At 53.2% G+C, this 22237-nt stretch overlaps 9 protein-coding genes across 9 annotated transcripts; 3 read left to right on the plus strand and 6 right to left on the minus strand.

The window, feature by feature from the left end:
- Window positions 1–33: 33 nt before the first annotated feature.
- On the minus strand, window positions 34–2060 carry BO79DRAFT_206285 (glutamine synthetase family protein). The gene is made up of 5 exons (XM_025681943.1): window positions 1543–2060; window positions 1237–1493; window positions 1139–1191; window positions 406–1095; window positions 34–355 (listed from the first exon to the last, which is right to left on the minus strand). Exons 1-5 carry the CDS (start codon window positions 1979–1981, stop codon window positions 325–327), a joined length of 1470 nt encoding a protein of 489 aa, XP_025545460.1. The 5' UTR covers window positions 1982–2060; the 3' UTR covers window positions 34–324.
- Window positions 2061–2424: 364 nt separating this feature from the next.
- On the plus strand, window positions 2425–3701 carry BO79DRAFT_185335 (putative short-chain dehydrogenase/reductase family protein). The gene is made up of 5 exons (XM_025680390.1): window positions 2425–2504; window positions 2595–2660; window positions 2721–3260; window positions 3317–3500; window positions 3555–3701. The coding sequence occupies exons 2-5, from the start codon at window positions 2599–2601 to the stop codon at window positions 3609–3611; spliced, it is 843 nt and encodes a 280-aa protein (XP_025545461.1). The 5' UTR covers window positions 2425–2504; window positions 2595–2598; the 3' UTR covers window positions 3612–3701.
- Window positions 3702–3776: 75 nt separating this feature from the next.
- Window positions 3777–7213, minus strand: BO79DRAFT_261825 (sodium P-type ATPase; the record flags this gene model as incomplete). Its single annotated transcript, XM_025686534.1, has 4 exons — window positions 3777–4463; window positions 4530–6576; window positions 6644–6909; window positions 6971–7213. The coding sequence occupies 4 exons, from the start codon at window positions 7211–7213 to the stop codon at window positions 3777–3779; spliced, it is 3243 nt and encodes a 1080-aa protein (XP_025545462.1).
- Window positions 7214–7979: 766 nt separating this feature from the next.
- Window positions 7980–8837, plus strand: BO79DRAFT_185337 (RING finger protein; the record flags this gene model as incomplete). The annotated part of the gene is made up of 2 exons (XM_025680391.1): window positions 7980–8189; window positions 8585–8837. The coding sequence occupies exons 1-2, from the start codon at window positions 8104–8106 to the stop codon at window positions 8835–8837; spliced, it is 339 nt and encodes a 112-aa protein (XP_025545463.1). The 5' UTR covers window positions 7980–8103.
- Window positions 8838–8865: 28 nt separating this feature from the next.
- On the minus strand, window positions 8866–11248 carry BO79DRAFT_234283 (uncharacterized protein). The gene is made up of 4 exons (XM_025684360.1): window positions 11102–11248; window positions 10668–11006; window positions 9772–10616; window positions 8866–9692 (listed from the first exon to the last, which is right to left on the minus strand). Exons 1-4 carry the CDS (start codon window positions 11136–11138, stop codon window positions 9246–9248), a joined length of 1668 nt encoding a protein of 555 aa, XP_025545464.1. The 5' UTR covers window positions 11139–11248; the 3' UTR covers window positions 8866–9245.
- A 433-nt stretch (window positions 11249–11681) lies between these two features.
- BO79DRAFT_261846 (M20 family metallopeptidase) lies at window positions 11682–13172 on the plus strand (the record flags this gene model as incomplete). Its single annotated transcript, XM_025686535.1, has 4 exons — window positions 11682–11774; window positions 11830–12641; window positions 12698–12837; window positions 12892–13172. 4 exons carry the CDS (start codon window positions 11682–11684, stop codon window positions 13113–13115), a joined length of 1269 nt encoding a protein of 422 aa, XP_025545465.1. The 3' UTR covers window positions 13116–13172.
- Window positions 13173–13492: 320 nt separating this feature from the next.
- On the minus strand, window positions 13493–15456 carry BO79DRAFT_261851 (putative MFS allantoate transporter; the record flags this gene model as incomplete). The annotated part of the gene is made up of 9 exons (XM_025686536.1): window positions 13493–13675; window positions 13754–13988; window positions 14058–14123; window positions 14191–14291; window positions 14344–14607; window positions 14660–14918; window positions 14966–15025; window positions 15087–15245; window positions 15302–15456. The coding sequence occupies 9 exons, from the start codon at window positions 15454–15456 to the stop codon at window positions 13493–13495; spliced, it is 1482 nt and encodes a 493-aa protein (XP_025545466.1).
- An 868-nt stretch (window positions 15457–16324) lies between these two features.
- BO79DRAFT_163580 (putative 2-methylcitrate dehydratase) lies at window positions 16325–18322 on the minus strand (the record flags this gene model as incomplete). The annotated part of the gene is made up of 4 exons (XM_025679139.1): window positions 16325–16888; window positions 16950–17134; window positions 17190–17967; window positions 18044–18322. The coding sequence occupies 4 exons, from the start codon at window positions 18320–18322 to the stop codon at window positions 16457–16459; spliced, it is 1674 nt and encodes a 557-aa protein (XP_025545467.1). The 3' UTR covers window positions 16325–16456.
- Window positions 18323–19453: 1131 nt separating this feature from the next.
- Window positions 19454–21346, minus strand: BO79DRAFT_185345 (DNA cytosine methyltransferase; the record flags this gene model as incomplete). The annotated part of the gene is made up of 2 exons (XM_025680392.1): window positions 19454–19886; window positions 19938–21346. The coding sequence occupies 2 exons, from the start codon at window positions 21344–21346 to the stop codon at window positions 19454–19456; spliced, it is 1842 nt and encodes a 613-aa protein (XP_025545468.1).
- Window positions 21347–22237: the final 891 nt, after the last annotated feature.

The raw sequence follows: 22237 nt of genomic DNA on the forward strand, positions 1-22237 counted from the left end.
GAACAAGATGAGAATGCCACAGCTACTCTATGTATGCTCGTTCAATTCGCTACGCACATGCTATACGCCTACTATGAAACAAGGATCAAAAGTACATCCAGTCATCGCTTCCACATGTGAACGCATGTGATCGCTGTCAACTCTAACTCCCGCTGTGCTCTCCCGACCCCAGCTCCAGCTCGGGTTGCCACGGATTCGTCTGCAGCCAATCTGTACCGTCCGATCTGGACCAGTCTGGGCAAAACAGGGAAATCAAAATAACAAGGTAACACGGGCTTCTAATCTGCCAGCTGCTGGCCTGTACACGCAGCTCCGTCCATCCGGTTACACCGTCTCAATATAGCGTCGGACCTCCCTATCAATAGTCAGTATCTTCATCTCACTGCAGCCAGCTCCGCCACTCACCAATCCGTGACGGCCTCCTCCCACAAGCGCACTTCATGCTCCCGCGTGCCCCCAAAATGCTCCACAAACGCATCGCCAAAGACCTCCCGTGCGACACTGTCTTTGCGCATGAACGCCGTCGTGGCTTCCCGCAGCGACTTGGCTAATCGGACCCCCTTATCGCTTGCCCCGCCCATATCCTCGCCCTTAGACAGCGGCGGAACCGGAATCTCCAGCTTCTTCTCCACACCCCGCCACCCCAATGCAACAACTGCTGCTAAAACAAAATGCGGGTTCGCGTCAGCCCCGGGTACACGCACCTCTAGCCGGGTTGCTTTTGCGCTCGCGGTAGGTGGGGTGATAAGCCGAATCGAGGCCGCCCGATGCTCAAGTCCCCAGGAGACCGTAACCGGCGCCCAGAAGTTCTCCACCAGCCGCTTGTAAGAGTTCACCGTGGGTGCAAACATTGGCATGATATCAGGAAGACCAGTGAGGACCCCGGCTAGGAAATGTCGCCCTAGATCGGAGAGATAAGCCACATCGGGATATGGCGGATTTTGGTCGGGCGTGTCGCGGATGAACGCATTCTTCCCATCGCTCGAGACCAGTGAGATGTGCATGTGTCCGCTATTCCCGGGTAAACCCTCGCGTGGCTTGGCCATAAAGGTGGGTGTGATGCCGTGCTTGGTGCCGATCGACTTGACGACGTATCTGGCACAGTCAGTTTGATCTTCTGTAGATTGAAGCCACTCACTTGAAAAGACCAGCTTTGTCGGCCATTTCTTTGGCCTCTCCGAATTGTAGCGCCTGCTACCGTCAGCAGGGACCATAACGTCACCCAATGCAACCTACCGCCTCATAAACACCAGGACCGCTCTCTGTATGCCAACCCTCGATTTCACAATTAAACTGCTCACACGCGTCGAACACTCCATAATAGTAGTCTTGGTTGTGGATAGGACGGGTCAGACTGTACCCGAACATGCCCTCCGTCAGCGGAGGCAGGGACTCGACGGGGTTCTCCTTGAGGAAGGTTGCCGTGGCCGACGCATTGCGCTCGGGGTTCGAATGCGTTCCTGGCGCGCGGAACTGATAGAACTCATATTCCGCTGGGAAACCGTCAGCGAGTCTCAAGAAGAATATGACGAAAGCGCTTACCCCCCGCCATGGCACGATACCCCGCAGCCTCCGCCTTCCCCAGAGCGGACTTTAATAGCCCCCGCGGACAAGCACAGACCGGCTCATTCGTATCAGGGTCCAAGAAGCTGACCAGAAAGAATGGCACATTATTCTCCCACGGAATGCGACGGAAACTACTCAGATCCGGAACTGCCACGAGATCGCGGTACCCGTTCTCCTTGTTGCTGATGGTCAATTCCTTGAAGTATGTGCGGTCATGCATATCCCAGCCAAAAATGACGGAGCAGAAGCCAAAGCCGCCATCAGCTACGATGGAGAGGAACTTCTTCTTGGAGACGAGCTTGCCGCGGAGCATGCCATCGACGTCAACACCGGCCAGCTTGACCCGGGTGTCATTCTGGAGGACATGGGCGACGTTCTCGAGAGTGACTTCGTAGGGTGGGGTGGTAGAGGACATGATGGTGGGTGATCGGGTTATGACACGAGCAGATTGAGGGGATAGTACTGCTGGTGGAGAGAACTGACCAGCAGTGAAATTGGGGGGAATGAGGGGAATGACGGTGAGGAGGCGAGCGGAACGCAAGGACGTCAGCCACCGCTGCTTATCAGTTGGAGGACCGTCACGGGGCCCGCCATGCTGATACTTGAAGCCACAGTGATTGGGATGTTTGCAGCCCTTATCAGGTGTCTTGTCCAATGATGACAGATACAGAGCTTGATTGACAATGAATGATGAATATTCGACCAGCAGATGCAGTGTATGCATGGTGGCCTGCGTGCCTGACAGCTGCCTGCCTTATCGGGATCGCCATTAGATAAGCGGGATCCACTGTCCCGCATTCCTGCTTCATTATCCCTGCTTCTCTTGCATCTCTCTCTCCTCACTTCTTCATTGTAATTCTCCTTGTCCGAGCTGATACTTGCTCAATTGTCTCTATCCTTAATTAAATTTACTCGATATATCTTAAAGATATCCCGAGGTACGCCAATCCCATACAATCACCCATACTGCCATCCACTCTACCCCGCACCATCCCCACTATCCACCATCACAGCTAACACAACCCCAGAATCATGGCATCCGCTCCCAGAGGTCGTCTCCAAGGCAAGAATGCCATCATTACCGGTGCAGCTGGGTAAGCTACACGTCTCTAAACCCTCAATATCCCCATCGACCATCCCACTGACCAAACCAGCGGCATCGGCCTCGAAACCAGCATCCTCTTCGCCCGCGAAGGCGCCAACATCCTAATGGCTGACATCTCGGCCCCCGCCCTAGAGAAAGCCCTCGCCAAAGTCAATGAAGTCGTTCCCACCGCTCCCCGCGTCGAGACCATCAAATGCGACGTCTCCAAGGAATCCGACGTACAAGCCATGGTCGAGTCCCAGGACAGCTGGGGCGGCACCGACGTCATCTTCAACAACGCGGGCATCATGCACGCCGACGATGCCGACGCCGTGGACACCCCCGAGAAGATCTGGGATCTGACGCATAACATCAACGTCAAGGGTGTGTGGTTCGGATGCAAGCATGCTGTGCTGAGTCTGCGTCGTCACAAGAAGACCAAGGGCAGCATCATCAACACGGCGAGTGTGGTCGCCTTGGTGGGAAGTGCTACGCCCCAGTTGGCGTACACGGCTAGTAAGGGTGCTGTGTTGGCGTTGACGCGCGAATTGGCTATTGTGCATGCGAGGGAGGGATTCCGGTTCAATGCGCTGTGTCCGGCGCCGTTGAAGTTAGTCTTCCTTATTCTTTGTTTTTGATTCTGGTATGGTTACTGACATGTTGTAGCACTCCCCTTTTGCAAGATTGGCTGGGTGACGACAAGCCCAAGCGCTTCCGGCGGGAGGTGCACTTCCCTACTGGTCGGTTCGGAGAGGCTATTGAGCAGGCTCATGCTGTGGTGTTTTTGGCTAGTGACGAGAGCAGTTTCGTCAATGGTAGTGACTTTGTCGTGGATGGTGGAATGTCCAAGGTATGTTTCCCATTTAGTTATCTTTGATGGGTCATTACTAACTAGATGTAATAGGCGTATGTTACTCCAGAGGGACCGGCCACCGCCGCTCCTCAGAACCTGGGACATTAGTATAGCCATCCTACGATATATGAATTGAATGATTTTGAAATCCGTCTTAAAGTTCAGTACGACACTCGCAACAACATTAACTAATATGTTAATCAGATCATCTCTAAAAATCTATCAAACAAGTCTATAACCATCATCCCCAACCCACAGAACAGAATCTATCAATTAAATCTTCTTCAACCCCAACACCCCCTCCTCCCGACTCAACGTCGTAAACCGACTAAACCCCCCAGCCCCCTTCTCCTCATCCACTCCATTCCTCCCACTCCCACCAACCCCCTGAATAGTATTCCTCTCATCCCCCCTCTTCGCCGCCCACCTCCTCACAAACACCCTCTTAACCCACTTCCACCCCTCGACACCGCCTAAAAACAGCCCCGCCTCGACAAACACCACCCCCCACTCCCACCCAATCCCAATATGCTTAAACACCACATCATTAATCACAGGGATATACAGCACGGGAAACGTAAGCACGAATCCGATCACAATACCCCAGAAGAGATACTTGTTGCGGTAGATGTCGGAGAGCCAGCCCGTGTATTTATTTCTAGGCTTGGAGTTTGAGGTAGAGGTGGAGGTAGAATCATGCATATTGAACAGACTGCGCCGCAAATGCATCATCTCCCAGGCCAGAAGCAGCGCGAACCAGGTCATGCAGACGAAGGTGGTGGCGCGGGCACGGAAGACCGTGTCGCAGGGGGTCGAGTAGCTGCTGTTGCATTCTGTTGCGAGGTTGCCGTCGCCCCAGGCGAAGAGGACGAGGGTGAAGGCGCTGAGGCACAGAGCGGCCATCCAGATGCCGTAGACGAGGGTGTCGATGATGATTTCTGGGGTGAAGATGCCGTTTTTCTATTCATCATTAGTTGTTAGTCATTGTATGGTATGGTAGGAGATAAAAGAAGGAGAGGGACATACACTCTGCGGCGGTCTATCCATCACATCACTCGCCGCCATCTCCATTCCCAGTCCGATATCAGGCAGTCCGGACGTAATCATGATGATCCAGAGGATTTCCACCGGTGCGATGGGGAACACACTCTGGCCGTTCTCGTCTTTGAAGACCAGTCCGATCAGTAGGGTTAGCGCTAACCCTACGTTCTCAGCAAGTAAATGCAGCACGAATTTCTGGATATTGTCGAAGATGCGACGGCCCTCTTCGATACCGTTGATGATGCTTGCGAAGTTGTCGTCTGTTAGGACCAGCTCCGATGCATCTTTTGCCACGTCGCTGCCTGCTTGGCCCATTGCGATCCCCACGTCTGCCCGCTTCAGCGACGGCGAGTCGTTCACTCCGTCGCCTGTCATCGCGGCGTACCGGCCGCGGCGGTGCAACGCCTCGATCATTCGCACTTTGGTGTTCGGGGCGCAGCGCGCGATCACGGCGGGGAGGGTAGGCAGGGCGTCGATCTCGGACTCGCTGAGGGAGTCGAATTGACTGGCTGTCATGACGAGGTTGTCGGCCACGTCGCGCGAAAGGAGCTGTGCGTTGGCCGGGATGATGCCGACTTGGGCGGCGATGGCTCGGGCGGTGCCTGGGTGGTCGCCTGTTACCATGTGCACGGAGATGCCGGCGCGGTGGCATTCTTCGATGGCGCCAGCAGTCTCCGGGCGAGGGGGGTCGTAGAGCCCGATCAGGCCGGCGAAAGTGAGGTCTTGTTCGACGGTGTCACGGGGTGGGACGTCGGTGAAGGTGGAGGAGCTGGTGCGGTGGGCGAGGGCGAGTACGCGTAGTCCTTCGCGTGCCAGCGCTTCCATGTTTTGGAGGATGGTGTTGCGGATGTCGTCGGTTAGGGGCACGGGTTCGGAGGTGCCGGTGGTCCAGACGATGGATGTGCAGGCTTCGAGGACACGTTCCACGGCACCCTTGGTGAAGATCACGTCGGTGTCGTCGCGGCGGAAGATCACGGACATCTTTTTGATGGTCGAGTCGAAGGGGTACTCGGCCTGCTGTGTCCAGATGGGCTTGTCGCCTGCGGTCCATCTTTCCCGGCCCCAGTCGAAGCGTGCGGCGAAGACCTGGATGGCGATGTCGGTGGGCTCACCACGGGCTTGCCATTCTCCATTTTCTTCGGAGCGGTGCACGTGTGCGAGGTTCGCCATGGCTGCGACGTCCAGATAGCGCTGCAGCAGCGCACTGTTTGTTACTATCTCTTGCGGCGTCTTGGTGTCGCCTTCGCTTTCTCCTTCTCCGGGCATGGCGTCGATGACCTTGAGCTCGCCGTCATACGGGTCCAATGGGTCACGGGAGACTCCGACTGAGACTGTACCCAGCCCTGGTACCCAGGCCTTCTTAGCCACCATGCGTCCTTGGGTTAGAGTGCCCGTCTTGTCGGAGCAGATGTTCGACACGGCGCCCAATGCCTCGAGGGAATCCATCTTCCGCACAATCACGTTCCTCTCGACCATTTGCTTCGTGCCCATAGCCATGGTGACCGTCAACACGACCACGAGACAAGCGGGGATCATGGCCAATCCGGTAGCAACTGCGTAGATGATCACTTCCTTGTCATCGCGCATGTCATTGGCGCCCATCACAATGATTGCGAATACTACTGCAATTCCAAACAACAGCAGCGCCAGCTTACTCAATTTCCGCTGAAGTGGTGTCCCCACGTTAATTCCCAGGAACCGACCCACTGCATCTGTGCATGTCAATGTCCAAGCCACCACGTACCACCGCTTCTTGGTCTCGCCTTGAGGACCGCGACGGACGGGCCGGCGCCGCTGGTTGCCATTTTCACGAAGCGCCGCGGCGATCGCACCAATCTCGGTTTTCATGCCAGTGCTAATCACCACGCCGCGCGCGCGGCCCCGGGTGACGGTGGAGGAGCTGTATGCGACATTGAGACGGTCGCCGGGTCCAGTGTCAGCGGGGAAGGTAGTAGTGGATGACTTGGTAACGGGGAGGGATTCGCCAGTAAGAAGGGCTTCGTCTGTTTCAAAGTTCATCGTCTCCACTAGTCTATTTGGTGTTAGATCATTATCTCATTATGAATGTATCAATGGAGTGGCAAATGTATGACGCATACCGTAAATCAGCCGGAACTGTATCTCCCACTTTCAAATCGACCATATCACCCACGACGATCTCCATGGCGGGAATGGTGCCTGTCTTGCCGTCACGGGTGACGACTCCTGTGGGTGAACTGAGGCCGCGTAGCGAGTCCATGGTCTTCTCGGCCGCGTAGTCCTGGTAGACGCCTACGATGATATTCAGGGCGATAACGGCCCCGATGACACCGCCTTCGATCCAGGATTCAATGCCGAAACTGACGGCCATGGCGATGATGAGGACCTGAATAGTAGATCATGTTAGCGAGATGGGAAGGCAAGATGGTAAAGATTGGGAAACTTACCAGCATCATTGCGTTTGCCACCTGGCGGATGATAATCTTCGCGAGGGAGATGCCCTCGTCCCCTTCGAGTTCGTTGGGTCCCCATTTCTGAAGGCGGGACTTTGCTTCCTGGGTGCTGAGACCTTCTTCTGAGTTGACAGAAAGCTCTTGCAAGACGGAGGCATAGGGAAGGGTGTGGGCGGGGGCGGAGAGGGGAGAGTGGGAGGGGGTGGAGGCAGTCTGAGACTGTTTCTCAGTGCCCATATTGGGGTATCTGTGTGTTGTTTCTGTGTCTGTGTGTAATGCTTGGGGTTTCTCTACTAAAGGTAGTAAATCACGGAGGTGTCATGTAGAATGTATCCTCTATGGAATGAGAGTCCATACACGTGAGGCGAAGCAGTGAATTGATTTGATCTGATCTGTTCTAGATCCTGATTCTTGCTTATTTCCAATTCTAAACTCTCTCTTCGACATGATCCCGGGGAATTCCTCCTTCTTATAAGTGTTTCTGTATCGCCGGACCTGGAAGTAGTCTTGGCATTCAGTATAAACACCCAAGGCCGAACAGAACTGCCCAGCCCGCCAAGCGCCAATCACAGAACCCCCGGAAGCGATGCCTTGGCGCCAACCTTGGGCGCGAAGTCGGCGAGTCTCGCCTCTTTCGGGATTATGACGCATACGACCACAGCATTCCGCCACGTGAGCCAGTACGAGCATCGAGACCCGAGTTCGAGCGATATGATTGGTGCAGCGGCCGAGTGGCCCCAGCGGAAACGCCAAGGTGTTCCGGAGCGCGGAGACTTGGCGCCTCCTGGAGGCAATAATACAGACGGCGCCGCAGGTTGACTGTCCGGTGGCCTTGGCGTGCTGCTGCGCGGGGGTCTGAGGGCCACTCGCTGGCTCAACTTTAAATGCAGCCGTCTCTGTCCTCGGAGACCTGCCCCAATTCCCCCGCCGGTGATGGATCCCATTCCCAGTATCCCCCCATGCAACCATCCCCACCACCTTACCCCTGCTGACGCTGCTGATGCTGCTTTGGAAGCTGTCGTGAGGAGTGAGTCGCTGGCTTCGAGCCGATTTATCCGACGCGTCATCTCCTGAGCGCAGTTGACCTATCGATCTTATCTTTGTTGTTGTTCCTCCGTATACTTCCGATGGCTGGGGATACGCACCACACCGGCATAGTGGGTGTCATTGTGGGTGCAGTGGTGTTGTTTGTGGCCTTGAGTACGATCCCATTGTGAGTACTAGTGTTCCAGTGTCCCCTATTGGAGGCTCAACTGCTGCATGCATGCCTGGTGGAGGATGCTGCATGCTGGTTGAATTCCATTGTTTGGATGTATCTAACCTGACAGTATCGTGCTGTACCATCATCGTCGACGAGCAACTGCCAGACGCAGTAGCGAACTCCGCAACCTCACCGATGGTGGCATAATGCGGCAGGTATCGGTCGATCGATGGCTGGACGAGCAGACACACGCGAGCTGCGAGGATCGGTTATACGCTCAGGAATCCTGGTAAGGCTGTTCTCCTTTGGGTGGCGCCAACGCTTGGCCGAGATGCGGGGACACATTGCTGGTAGCGGTCTTGGCCGGACTTGCGTTCCATAGAACTGATGCATGGCTTCCTTGGTAGTCCCATCTGTCTGTCAACCCTAGCAGCGTCCCAAGATACCCTTCCTTTTCCCGAGCCGGCCTGGGTCGCACCATCACCCCACGACGAGCCCAACCTGCATGACACAATGGAGGCCGATCGAGTATCTGGGAGGAGAAACATCCTGGTCCTCAACCGTTGCCACCATGTCTTCCATGCGTCCTGTCTCGCATCATGGTTCGAATACCATCAGTATAGGTGCCCGATTTGTCAGACATCATATTTCAGCGAATAGCCCGCTACAACATTGCAGATAGTCAGCGACCGCAATGGAAAGTCTTTGTTCCCGCGTATATCTTTTGCCAAGACTAGTGCTATGGTTGGCAAACTCTAAGTCTGTTCATGTCCATTTGACTCGTTCGAACAGGGTCGTCACTATGACCACGATGTCACTTCAGAACCAAGCATAATCGTTGTGCATGGCAGGCCCTGAATGAGTGCGTTAATGTACGACCACTAGCTGCATGGCTAGAGCGTAGCATATGTTGGCAGTCGGGGAAGACCCCACGATTTGGCTAGGATCCTCTTCCCGAAACTTTCTAGAAAACACGTCAGGCAGATCCCCGGGCTATTCTAGCCTTATCATCGTTGCCACTGGGATGCAGACATCCTATCAACTCACTTCAGCGTCTAATCGAGTGCACTACTGTGCGCACAATGGCCTTCGTCCGTGCGCAAATGGATCGCCTCCTTGGATAATCTCGTCAAACCGTGCGCTGACTCGGCTGTAGTTGAGCCCGTAGCGACCAAGCTCGCGCAGCCGAAATGACACCCAGTCTTGGTATATTCTGTCGGACGTGGCAATCCCCGCGATGAAGAGAGGCCACGTGATGCGCACCATCAAGTGCGGTCTGCTGCGATGTAGCTTCAAAGAAAGTTCCAGAACCTGGGAAACGGCATCATGCAGGGTCATCATCCCTGCACCCTGCAGTCCTTTGGCCAGGGTGTCTTTGAAGCACAGGTGAAAGTACACAATTGTGCCGTAGTAAGTAATGGCTGCCCAAAAGATCGTTTCCATCACGCGACGTCCGTCACCTACGACTTCACACGAGGGCGCAGACTTGGCGGAACTCAACAAGGTGTCGAATTCCTGATCAGTGGATTAGTCGCTTTCGGCCACCCATGTGCAGACATGACAGGTCATCTGCAGGTATGAGACGGATACTTACATCAGATAATACGGTGAGTTCATTAATGATCTCAAGGCCCGACTTGATTGAAGGATTTCCTTGCCGAAATAACTCCGTGATCTTGAATTGCAGTACATGACTTCGATGATACAACGATAGCCCCGGCATATTCTCCATATCATCCAATTGGGCGGTGGTGGGGTAGGAATCGCCCCAGAATCGAGACGGGGACTGTCTGCCAATCCTATACAGCTCAGAAAGACTCAAACCCGCACTTCCTGCTTCGTCTTGCATGAAAAACCGGAACAGGTCGGCATCGAGCCTGGCAGCACCTGGGCCAGAGAGCAAAGCGCCCGGTGTGAAAAAGTACAGAGTCCAAAGCAGAAAAAGAGGGACCGCTGTATGTCGAAGTCTGTGTTTGGACAAATCCGCAGTCTGTTGCAGCACAGGGCTGTCACATGCGCTCATGCTCTGGGCCTCATCTGCGACATTACATAGTGCAGTCGGCGAGCTTGTCTCTCTATTTGCGACATTTGGAGGCTCTAGTTGTTTGAGTGACGGGACGACATGGTTGAAGAGTAGACTCTCGATTCCGCGGATGTGAATATTAATTCCAGCAGTCCCGCTGCCGAATCGGTTCTCATAATCAATCATCATCCACAAGGTAATGAAGATGGCTTCGATCTGCGCCGGGGACTTGACGTCTGGTTTCAGCGCTTCCCGAAGACCAGAGAGAGCCCGGCCATAGTGCAACCTACTGTCCATGTCGGACAAACTCTCAATGGTACAATGTCCGTCCGTTTTGTCCCGGTCGTACAAACGCGACCGGTTGATCTCACTCGACGTAGTCGCCAACATCATGCTCATAACCATGGGTTCTTTGACTGCAATTTTATGGTATGCATAAGACACGGTAGACCACGGCCAATGCTTACCAAGGATCACGACCAGCGCAGAATCCTGAAGATAGTTCAAACACGAGCGATCAAAGTCCGATATAACCAACGAATTGGCCGCTTGGATGCTGTTCCCAGCACCACCAGTGGGCGATAAAGAACGCGCAGGAGACGGGATAGGCTGACAGACCATCTGCGCTTCCAGCGGGCGAGTGTCTCTTCCGGGCCTTTTAGCTGGACCCCGGGGGATGGGGCCGCCCTTCCACTCACATACGATCCGGGCCGCAGTGCAACGCCGGCATTGTGGCTCCTGCTGGCCAGGAACGAATAGTTTCTCTTCGTCGCATTTGACCTTGCGGATTCTACACGTGCGACAACCTGCGGTGCAGTAAGTCCGACCATTCTTAAAAAGAAACCCCGAAAAAAGCAAACCTAGACAATTGGCGTAAGACAGAACTGGTGGGGATCCTTACCGGTCTTGGACCGAGTCCTCCTGCCGAGCCCATGCATCGTCTATCGGTTCTATCGCGTGCTTGCCGTTGCTCCACTTACTCGCGGTGTGCCTGTCGGGGAGGAATGTCCTGTCAGACTTGACATGTAACCTGATCAAAAGCAGGGCCATTAGAGACACCGAGCCGAGACAAACCAACCAGGAGGACATCAAAAGGAGAGGGGGGAAGAGAAAATGCGGAGAATTGAATCGCCAACCGATGCTCTTTTTTGCCCTCCTGCCGCCAATCCTGCCGAGCCTCGCCCGCCGATTGGCTGCATCGGCACCGGTCATGTGACCTCGGTATCGGCAATTGTGATGGCTTCAACTGTACCAAATACAGTAGTAGATAGTCTAGTAGTAGTAGATAAGTCAGTTCCTATCACTTATCAATTGTAGATACCGATAGCCCCCTCTCGGATCTCCGCAATCAATGCGGAGAACCATCTCCACCATGCACGATCCAGCTATAAAATGCCGTGCATGCCAGTCTCCAACTCCGGCACCTGATTAATACAATCAAACCCTACCTAGTACTTAGTACACATACACCAGCCACAACCATGCAGCTCGAAGCAACACAACAACGCTTCATCGCCAGCGTCGAAGAAGCCCTCCACAGACATGCCTCCGAGCTAGAAGACATCAACAAGAAGGCAAGCCCCAACACACCCACCCATACCTCACATACCTACTAACCAACAACCCCAGATCTGGTCCACCCCGGAACTAGCCTACACAGAACACCAAGCCCACGACAACATCTGCACCCTCTTCGAAACCCTCCAACGTACCAACCCATCCTACCGCATCCAACGCTCCGCCTACGACCTCCCAACCGCCTTCGAAGTAACCTACACCCACGGCAGCACCGGCGGCCGCACCATCGTCTTCAACGCCGAATACGACGCCCTCCCCAACATCGGCCACGCCTGCGGCCACAACCTCATCGCAACAAGCTCCATCGCCGCCTTCATCGCCACCTGCGAAGCCCTCAAACACCAAGCCCCAGAGGACTCCAACTACACCATCCGCCTCCTCGGCACCCCCGCCGAAGAATCCGGCGGCGGGAAAGTCCGTCTCCTCGAAAATGGCGCCTACAAGGACGTCGACGCCTGCCTAATGGTCCATCCTATCCCCATGGCCCCGGGCCATCCGGAGCTACTCAGCTTGGCCACAGTACTACCCGGTGGGTTCCTAGCGAATGACAAAGTCACCGTGACGTTCACGGGCAAGCCGGCGCATGCGGCCGCAGCGCCGTGGGAGGGCGTGAATGCATTGGATGCGGTGGTCGCGGCGTATGTGAATATCTCGCTGTTGAGGCAGCAGATTCTGCCCACGCAGAGGATTCATGGTGTGGTGGCTAGTGGGGGCGATAGGCCGAATGTGATTCCTATGTCGGCATCAGTGGATTATTACATTCGCTCGCCGACGAAGAAGGGATTGAAGGCGCTGACGGAGAAGGTGGTTAAGTGTTTTGAGGCGGCGGCGTTGGCGACGGGGTGTGGGGTCGAGTTTGATTGGTGAGTTAGCCAGTTCCCACGGTTAATGCTTCTTAATGCTAATGTATGGTGGGTAGGGGTGTCTCATACGACGACCTCAAAACCAACAACCCTATCTGCGAGAGCTACGTCTCTGTTATGCGCGCGATGGGTCATCACACGGTGATGAATAATGCCGGGCAGTCTGGTAAACTTACTGGCGCGTCGACGGATATGGGTACGTCAACCCACTTAGTCCCAAATTCAGATTGATTAATGATGAGACTTGCAGGAAACGTCTCCTACGCCCTCCCCGGCTTCCACGGCCTCTTCACCATCCCAACAGACGGCGTCAATCATACCCCGGGTTTCACCAACGGTGCTGGTTCACCTGAGGCGCATCAGCGCTGTCTGGCCTGTGCGGCGGGGATGGCTGTTGTGGCGTGCCAGATTGTGACGGATGATGAGTTTGCGAGGAGGGTGAAGGAGGATTTTGAGGTCGAGGCGGAGGAGTAGTTGATTCGGTGTTATGATGGATGAGGCTTACTATGATGTTTATTGCAAGAATATGAATACGTCATGACATGATGATTGCTGGGTTTTGAGTGTTTGTGCAGCGCAGTAATATTAAGTTCTATGTTCATCCATTGTAGTTAAGGGGTATACTAGATCCCCTTGATGTGCATCGAAATTTGAGATTCCTATGAGCAATGAATAATTCATTCATTTCTCCGCGATCTCAGACTCGAAAGTACTAGTTAGTTACTCTGGGGCTTATAACCTCGCCCAGTACTCATTCTACATTATCAACGCGGTAACTCCGTCCACATCATAAATCATCATATACTAACCTACCCACCCCAACCCACTTTATCTCCTAAAAATCTACTATATCAATAAACATATCTAAACCCCGGATTCTTCAAATCCGTAACATCAGCCAACACCTCCCTCTCCTCCCCTTCCCCCATCCCCAACCTATCCCTCCTCGCATTCTCCCACCTCAAATACACCACAAACGCCACAAGATCCACCACCACGACGGCCAGACACACGAACACGGCTATGAACCCACTCTACATATACCAATCAACTCATGTCAGTTCAATTTACAAGTACTGTATTTCTGTTGAGGGGGTATGGGTCTAACGCACCTGATATCTCGGCGCCTGACTCTCAAAGAAAAGCTGCGGCCCGATAATATTCCCCACGCAGTACATGATAAAGTATATGGCGCTGACGGTGGCTCGCTTGGTGATGCCGCCGATGTTGGCGCTGATCATGGCCATTGAGAGGGGCAAGCTGACGGAGTAGAGACTCATGAGGATGAGGCCGATGTAGCGGGAGGCGATGGGTCTGGTGCTGTTGACGAGGGCGGTTCCTAGGATGCTTTTCGGTTCTTGTTAGTGGGGATGCGAGGCTGGGGTTGGGTGTGGTTTGGAGGGGAGGGGGATGTACCTGACGCAGGTGAGTATGATGGAGGTTATGCAGCGGCTGTTGGCGAGTTTGGTCGATGTGAAGCAGCTATAATTTCGTAGAATGTTAAATTGAGGTCCATATTTAGGTGGGGGGCAAAGGTGGTAGGGCATACGATATCAAGATGATGAGGAAGACGATGAATCCTCCAGGCATGCCTAGCAGCAGAGTATGTTCGGTGTCGTATCCGAAGCCCTTAAGGATAAGGCCTGAGAACTGTGTATCGTCAGATTAATTGCGCAGTCTCCTAATGAAGCGAACAACTCACTGTCGTATAACCACCATTGGGAATATTGCAGCCCAGAACAAACACAGCCAAAAACCATGTCTTCGGATCTGTAAATGCTTCCATAACCTGGCCCCATTCGATCTTATTGTTTTTGTACCCCGCTTTGTTTGCCTTCAGTCGTGCCAGCGCAATGACCCTCTCCTCGTCTGTTAGGAAGGAAGCATTTGTGGGTGAGTCGGGCAGGCGGAGGAGCATTACAAAACCCCAGATGAAAGTGACGGTGCCGAAGATGACAAACATCCACTATCAGAAGTCAGCTTTGTGAAAATATTCAGGGCATCTGTAAAGGTTCTACCTTCCATGATGCTAAGCTGTCTTGAATCTGCCAGATACCTACGGCAATGGCATTTCCGAGCACCAGTGACAAACTATTGCCACAGAACCAGATCCCATGGCGTAGCGGTTGTTCAGACGTGCGATACCATAGAGATGTTAGTAGGCCGAATCCCGGGGTTACACTGGCTTCCGCGCAGCCTAGGAAGAACCGGGCGACCATGAGTCCGGTGAAGTTCGTGGTAGCAGCATGACATGCGAGGACGACGGCCCAGCAGAGACTATAACGTTAAGCATGTGGTGTGGCATCAGGAAGAGGAAGACGTACTATGTGCACGCCAAGTACTTCCCCAAGGGAAACTTGACAAGCAGTAGTGATGCAGGATAGCTGGATACTCCTCATCAGAATTGATCATCAAGCTATACTGCTTCACGTAATGTCAACTCACCTAAACGCAAGATACCCAAAGTAGAAGATCGACGAAGTCCAACTATACTCCGTCCCATGCAGCTTCAGGTCCGTCAGAAGACCCATAATAGCCGAGTAATTCAACGTCTGCTTGTCCACAAACGACATCATATACGCGACCAGCATGATGGGAAGAATCCTAAATCACCATTAATCCCCCTCCACTCCCATAAACCATATTCAAAGCATACATACCGAAAATCAATCTTCCTCACAAGCCTCTTCTCCGCCTCAGCAGAGAACCGAGGCATCGATTCTAGCTCGATCACCCCATTATCCAGACTTGTCTTCACAGCTTCAAGATCACCACCACCGCTCTTCTCCTTCTTTTCAGTCGTAAAGTCCGCCATACTGTTGAAAAAAGGACGACAGTATTCAAGCGAATACCAACACGCGCATATTCTCCCCTAAATACATCCCAACACCCACCCCAGATATCATCCAAACCCCCTCAGCACCCTATCAACCATATCTTGGCACGAAACTCAATATCACAACTGCAACACTCCCCACCAACACGATCATTGGCTGTATCGGCAAGGCTGGCCCCGATCGACAACAGCCGATGCCGAGATAGAGTACCTACCACTTTACCCCAGGTTTTCGCTCTTATCGAGCCTGCATTAGGCTAGCGGGATGGGAATCCGTGCGCTGCACTGATAGCAGGGTCAATTGATGTGATTGGTGGTAGGGTGAGACACCCACTAACTGGTATTGTTGTTGTTCTAGGCAGTAGTGTTAGATATTAGGGCCTGTCTTATCGCCGATTCCCTATCGATGATGGCTTGAGTGGAAGATGATGGGGAAGTTATCTTCTAAGTTGTTAACGTTCTCAGTGGAGTACCTGGATATGGTGCAAGATTGCAATGTGCCCTTCTGACTTAGGAGGTATATTATGATGTAGAGAGCAATTAGGTCTCATATAGCAGCAGACTCGACTGTGGGCCAGAAGATCCAGTTTTTGCTGCACTTGGATGGGTATCCCCTGTAAGTATGATATCAGCTGTGTGTATGAGGGCATCGACTATCGCGGCTACTCTGCAAGATGATAACATGAGGAGGGTCGGCAACGTCTTGATCCTGGCTGATAAACATGGATCGTGTTGTTGGTGGGTTCGGCAGCATATTGCATAGCCGTCGGCAGCGAGTCCATCCACTAGCATCTACCCTAGCCCAGTCTCTGGTCATTCTAGTACCAACCTGCAGAATCCTGATTGTCTCAGTCCCACCATATCGTAATTCTAAGTTTTCTATCACTGGCTAATTCTCGTTTATCTCATACACGATGTCTTCAAAATCTCGCTTCAAATTATGGTATAATATCTCCATGTCGCATATACAATCATGACTCTACTGGGATGCCACAATCTGGTCCTTGACATACAGGTCGACGTACTGGTCGACATCATAGCCCTCGAGAGCGGCCCGGTCCCAGCCAATCTGGATCAGCTGGTCAATACGGGCCTGGTCGAAGTGCGCCTCCAGATGACGCTTGTACTTGGCCAGAATCTCCGGCTTGGCCTCCTCACGCCGCAGACGGTGGCCCAAGGGTGCCTCAACAACCACCTCATCAAGCACCGTTCCGTCGTTCAGAGTAACGGTGAGGGCGTTGGGGATGGTGCGCTTGGCAGGGTCGTGGTAATCCTTGGTGAACTGGGGGTCCTCGACACAGTAGATGCGCTTCCGCAGGTCATCCAGGAGCTGAGAGGTAGCGGCCTCCGATCCGTCGGCGTAGTCGTTGGCAGTCAACCGGTTGAACGCCAACATGGTTGCGACCATGTACTGGCGAGCTGTCAGTATGCGGGGCACATGGCAAACAATGTTTGGATCCGAAATAACCTACCTGGACACAGTGGTCACGATCGGCAAAGTTGTCCATCGGCTTGAACTGCTTGTCAATGATACGGATGCACGCCTCGTGGGTGCGGTTTCTGATCTCCTTAATGTCGGCGGCAGTCTTTCCAAGAGCCTTGAGCTTCACGTTGACGATCTGAGCGGCCTCGATCGCAGTCTGGGAGTGGAACTCGGCTATCATTGCAGCTGTTAGTATCTCCTCCATACTGATGTCCGATGCTAGACTTACCCGGGTAGGAGACCTTGAAGAGAACATTCTCCATGACGTAGCTACCGTAGGGGCGCTGGAACTGGAACTTGTTGCCCTTGAACAGAACATCGTAGAAACCCCAGATGGGGGCAGACAGAACGGTGTGCAGGCCACCCTCGCCCTTCTGCACCTTCAAGACGAGGTTGACGGCCCGCTGGCATGCGTCACCCGCAGCCCAGGACTTCCTCGACATGGTGTTGGGGGAGTGTCTGTAGGTACGGAGCGACTGTCCGTCCACGAACGCCTGGGTAATCGCGTCTGCGGTCTGCTTCTCGCTGAGACCGAGCATCTTTGCAACCACGGCAGTGGTGGCAACCTTGACCAGGACCACGTGGTCCAAGCCGACCTTGTTGAAGGAGTTCTCCAGCGCCAACACACCCTGGATCTCGTGGGCCTTGATCATGGCCTCCAGGACATCCTTGACCTGGAAGATCTTGCCGCCGGCGATGTTTCCGCCCGCACGGTTTGTGCGAGAAACCCAGTCGGCGACAGCCAGAATACCACCCAGGTTGTCCGAGGGGTGACCCCACTCAGCAGCCAACCAGCAGTCGTTGTAGTCCAGCCAGCGGATCATAGCACCAATGTTGAAAGCGCCATTGACAGGGTCCAGCTGGTAAGGTGTTCCCGGAACACGAGTGCCATTGGGGACCACGGTGCCGTCCACCACCGGGCCCAGGAGCTTGGAGCATTCCTTGAACTTCAAAGCCTCCAGACCGCAACCCAGGGTGTCGAGGAACACCAAACGGGCGGTGTCATACTGCAAGTCAAGACATCTGCAATTAGTCCATCGCACACAGGAAAAAGCCAACGAAAATACGGGAGAACCATCGCACCGCCAAGTCCGAGTTCACATTGTAGTTGTGGATATAGTCGGCCATATCCTTGATCTCCGGGTCGTACGGCTTATCGCCGGGAACGACGGGGGCAGCAGATTGGAGGGGAGACATGGTGGAAAACCGAGAGACGCGAGAAAATGTTGAGGGAGTCCTGAGACTGGGACGAGCAACGGAAGAAAGAGAAGATGCAGGCCTGGAGACGGAGGAGATGCGGGAGGGCCAAGTGCGGGGAGACCTGTGGGTCAGCCGTCTCAACGCTGAACAAGAGGCAGACATGATGATGATTGATACCCAAGACGAATGCAATTAAGGGAGGAGGATGCAGCAATGCCGCCGGGTTGTGAAGGAAGAGAAGAGGGAGAAGAGGAAGAAAGGGCGGAAAGTACGGAGAAAATAGTAGACTTACGTTGCTGGGGGCAATCCAAGGGAAGAAGGGGAAAAGGAAAGGGACGGTGAGCTAAGATCAACCCTGATCTCATACCGCCCCCGGCCTTTGTACCGAGGCCATTTCTCTCTTTCCTCCTACAATCAATCCGGGCGGTTATTGCCGGCTGTCCGGAGACACATGAAGCGGGGAGGGTTTCTCATCATTTCTCTTACTACTTTGTTACTAGTCTTACTGATCGGAGAAGTCAATCAGCGCCTTTTCGCGTGGTCCCAATATTTAGAAAGTCAATGGCACTCAAAAACCAGTTTCAGTGCGACCGGTGCCTGACCCAGAGTTTTCTCCTCCTCAACACCTTCATCTCTGTGAATTGCTGTACTAAACTACTAATAATGTTGGCTGAGCCCCTCCGTCTCAACCTCAGAATGTCCGGTCGAGAACTAGTGCTTTAGTATCATGCAGGAGGAGCCACCTTGCATAACCTACGTCGACCGGATCCTGCATCTCCAACGCACAATTGAGATCATCTGGAAGCAAACTATTATTATTTATTATCCGCATACCATGTCCCTCATCTAACGTTTCTAAATGTTCTTTCCCCCAAACTCGACCACTATCGTGGCGATGGCTGCCCCCCCTTCTCTCCGCGGTTGGACGGCTTCATGCCTTCCCGCGGCTATCAAATAGAGGCCAAGGCATGTGGATCTTCTGGCGGATCATCCCCATCTTCCCCCCTCAAGCTCTGACAGTCGGGACTCCACTCGCTGAGGGTACCCGAATTCCACACCGAGGCCCGAAACACAACAAACGCCCGCCAATATTGTCGAATTCACTGTGGAAAGGAATCACATAAGATCCACGGGTTCTTGAAGTCATAATGAGAAGAGAATCATTGAGGTTTTTCTTAATTGAGAATATATTTCAATAAAATGCGTGGACGGCATTTAACAAGAGCATCAGGAACGAGGAGAGATCTGGAATCGCACGTGATGCCCAAGAAAAGACACAATGATCAACCAGAATCAAAATGGCCCTCGCCGCTCAGGATTAGTTTCCTCCTCATCCGTTCGCTGCAACGAGGCTTTCACCGAACGGTATATGGCTTCTGCCAGCTTCGGCGGCACTGCATTGCCTATCTGTTTCCGCACCTCGCGAGGCCCGAAGCGGAATTGCATAGGGAAAGTCTGCAGGCACGCAAACTCTCTGTTGGTGAAGCCTCGTCTGCCCGATGGATGATAATTCTCGCCGCCGCCACAGGTTATCGTTCGTGCCTGTCTGTTGGCGTCGAAGGGTCGTCGGTCAATCGCGCTACGTTGCAGCGCGCCCTCGACATCATGATCGGAGGCCCCACGAGGAATTCGCGAAATGACCTGGTTAATCGTTACGTAGTCCCTGAGGCCGGAACCAGGTAGCCCATGCGTTGCTTCAGGAAACGGCGGGAGTGTCTCCCCAGGACTATCAAGGCCGTCAGTACAAGTAAACAAGAAAGACGCGATATCTACTTACCCAGATGCGATTATTACCAACCTCCTCCGTAGCTGTGGTACTCCGAAATCTGCACAGTTCAAAATGGTCCACCGAACAGAGTAGCCGATCTCAATAAAATCCAGAACCACCCGATGGAAAGTTTCTCGATGCCGCTCATATAATCCGCTCGTCTCCTCCATTGTGTGGACTCTTGGCTTTGCCTTCCGAATAAGCTCCGCGCAAGAGAAGACACATGCGGAGTTTGCATCGTCCGTAGCGCACTGCACGGTCTTAGCAGGTGAGAAGGTCTGGCATGGCGGAGACCCGTGCGTAACATCAACTTTGAGAAAATCATAGTTGTTCGTCAAAAAGGAAAAGACATCCGACTCTTCGCACTCGGCATCTCGGAAATTGAGACTATACGTATTCACCGCGTGTCTGGAACTATCAAATGCCCAGGTAGGGCGCAGACCGGCTTTACGAGCACCGCAGGATACTCCGCCGGCGCCGCAAAAGCCGTCTCCAAACGTGTACTGCCGACTGTTCTTGTTATCGGTACTTTGCTCAGTCAGATCAATCACGGGTCCCTCGAGATCAATTGCCCGCGGAGCATCACTCGCTCCAAAAGAACGGGTTGTTCCCCTCCATGCCTTGCGCAGACTGCTCGGATAGGTCCTATACCCTTCATCGGCTTCGTCAAATGAGAGATATTCCACAGAAGCTGGGTCATCTGGCTTATCGCGGAAATTCTCCTTTAGCCGGCAGAACAGGGCGTGGGGGCGCTGTTTCTTCAAGGTATCCTTCTCCACATGGCATGCATTCGTGAAGATGACATTTACAATGCGCTTGATTAAAGGCAAGCCAATGTTTCTAGTGTCATTTGCGATCCAAATGAGCTCGTTGGGCCACTTGGGGATATAAGTGCCCTTGTGGCCGGTAGCGCGCACCAAGTGCCTCCCAGTGAAGAAGATCTCTTTTGACACAACGTGCTGGGATATGCTCTCTATCCGGATGAATCTTCCATCGAAGATTTCAAGGGATTGCCCGGGCGTGTAGACGATGCCGTTTGCGCACCATTCTTTGAGAGGACGCTTGGCTGGTGCGACATCAATGAACTGTACGTCCTCATCGACATCTTGTCTTCGGGGGGCTTTGTTCCAGTCTTGTAGTAGTCTATTGAAGGCGGCGTCGGTCAGGTAGTCTTGTTCATTGAACCCCTCTTCGGTGTCAGAGTCGAGCTCGATGATTTCGTTGAACTCAGCGGGGGAAGAGTCATTCTCAGTTGCTGGGCCGGAGCGAAATCCCGTTTGGATGTTCAACACCAGGTCAGGGTCGTTCTCAACAGTTACACTGCTGCGGTCTGAGTCTCCATCAATAGACATGGCGTCTGACGGCCAGTCATCGTCGCTCTCGCAGAGGTGAGGTATGGCAAAAGAGAATGGAGCCATTTTGTATGACAGATAGGTAAGTAGGAGGAGTAGATAGATAGAGGGAGATCCTTGCAGATGGAAGAGTGATGGAGAAGCGAGAATCTGATAGAGATAGCAGAAGACTGGCAGGAAGGGGAGATAGAGGTACAGGAGAAAAATGCAGAGGAGAGAAAGTTGGAAGAGAAGAGTAGGCATCTTTATATGCAGAGCAATGGGCAGGAAGAGGCAGTTTGGAAGCAAAGTGAATATGGATTAACACATGAGGCAAGCCTGGATAGACGACATCGTGCAAAATAACACGTTTTGCACACCTAGCGCAGATGAGACATACCCAACCCCCAGTTGGGTATGTGAATGGAGAGTCTGATTGGCTATGAGGGGGAGAATTACTACAGTAGACATGATTAAGAAGTGGAGGAGGGTAGAGGAGTGTGAGGATGTGTGAGTGTGTGAACATTAGGTAGTTGCATGAACTATATAGGGCTATGACATGAAGCTATTCCGAGGTGTAGTCTAGAAGCACCTGACTGGTGAATGGGATGTGAGGTAGATTATGGCTGCTTGCTAGTCTTGCATCACGTTGGCTACACAGCTCCCTCACACAGGTCTCACAAGCCTAGTTCAGTGGGATTGAGTGTGACTAGGCAGCAGCCACAATAGTCTAGGCAAATCAGCGTTGTGACAGGAATGTTCCGAGTGAGAAGTAGTAAAATAATGGCAATAGCCTGTGCTATAAGCAAGTAAGGTAAGTAGTTCTCTATATTCACTGTAAAGTACTAACTAGTTATATAGATAACACTTACCTAATCCGCACACTCATCTCTGAGTGGTCGAGACCAGCAAAGCATGGATCAACCAATGGTAGGAACGGGCGGGGAGCTGAGTCAGGTCCGGCATCGGCATTACTGG

Source organism: Aspergillus costaricaensis, assembly GCF_003184835.1.
Source record: "Aspergillus costaricaensis CBS 115574 unplaced genomic scaffold BO79scaffold_1, whole genome shotgun sequence".
NCBI classification, from domain to species: Eukaryota; Fungi; Ascomycota; class Eurotiomycetes; order Eurotiales; family Aspergillaceae; genus Aspergillus; species Aspergillus costaricensis.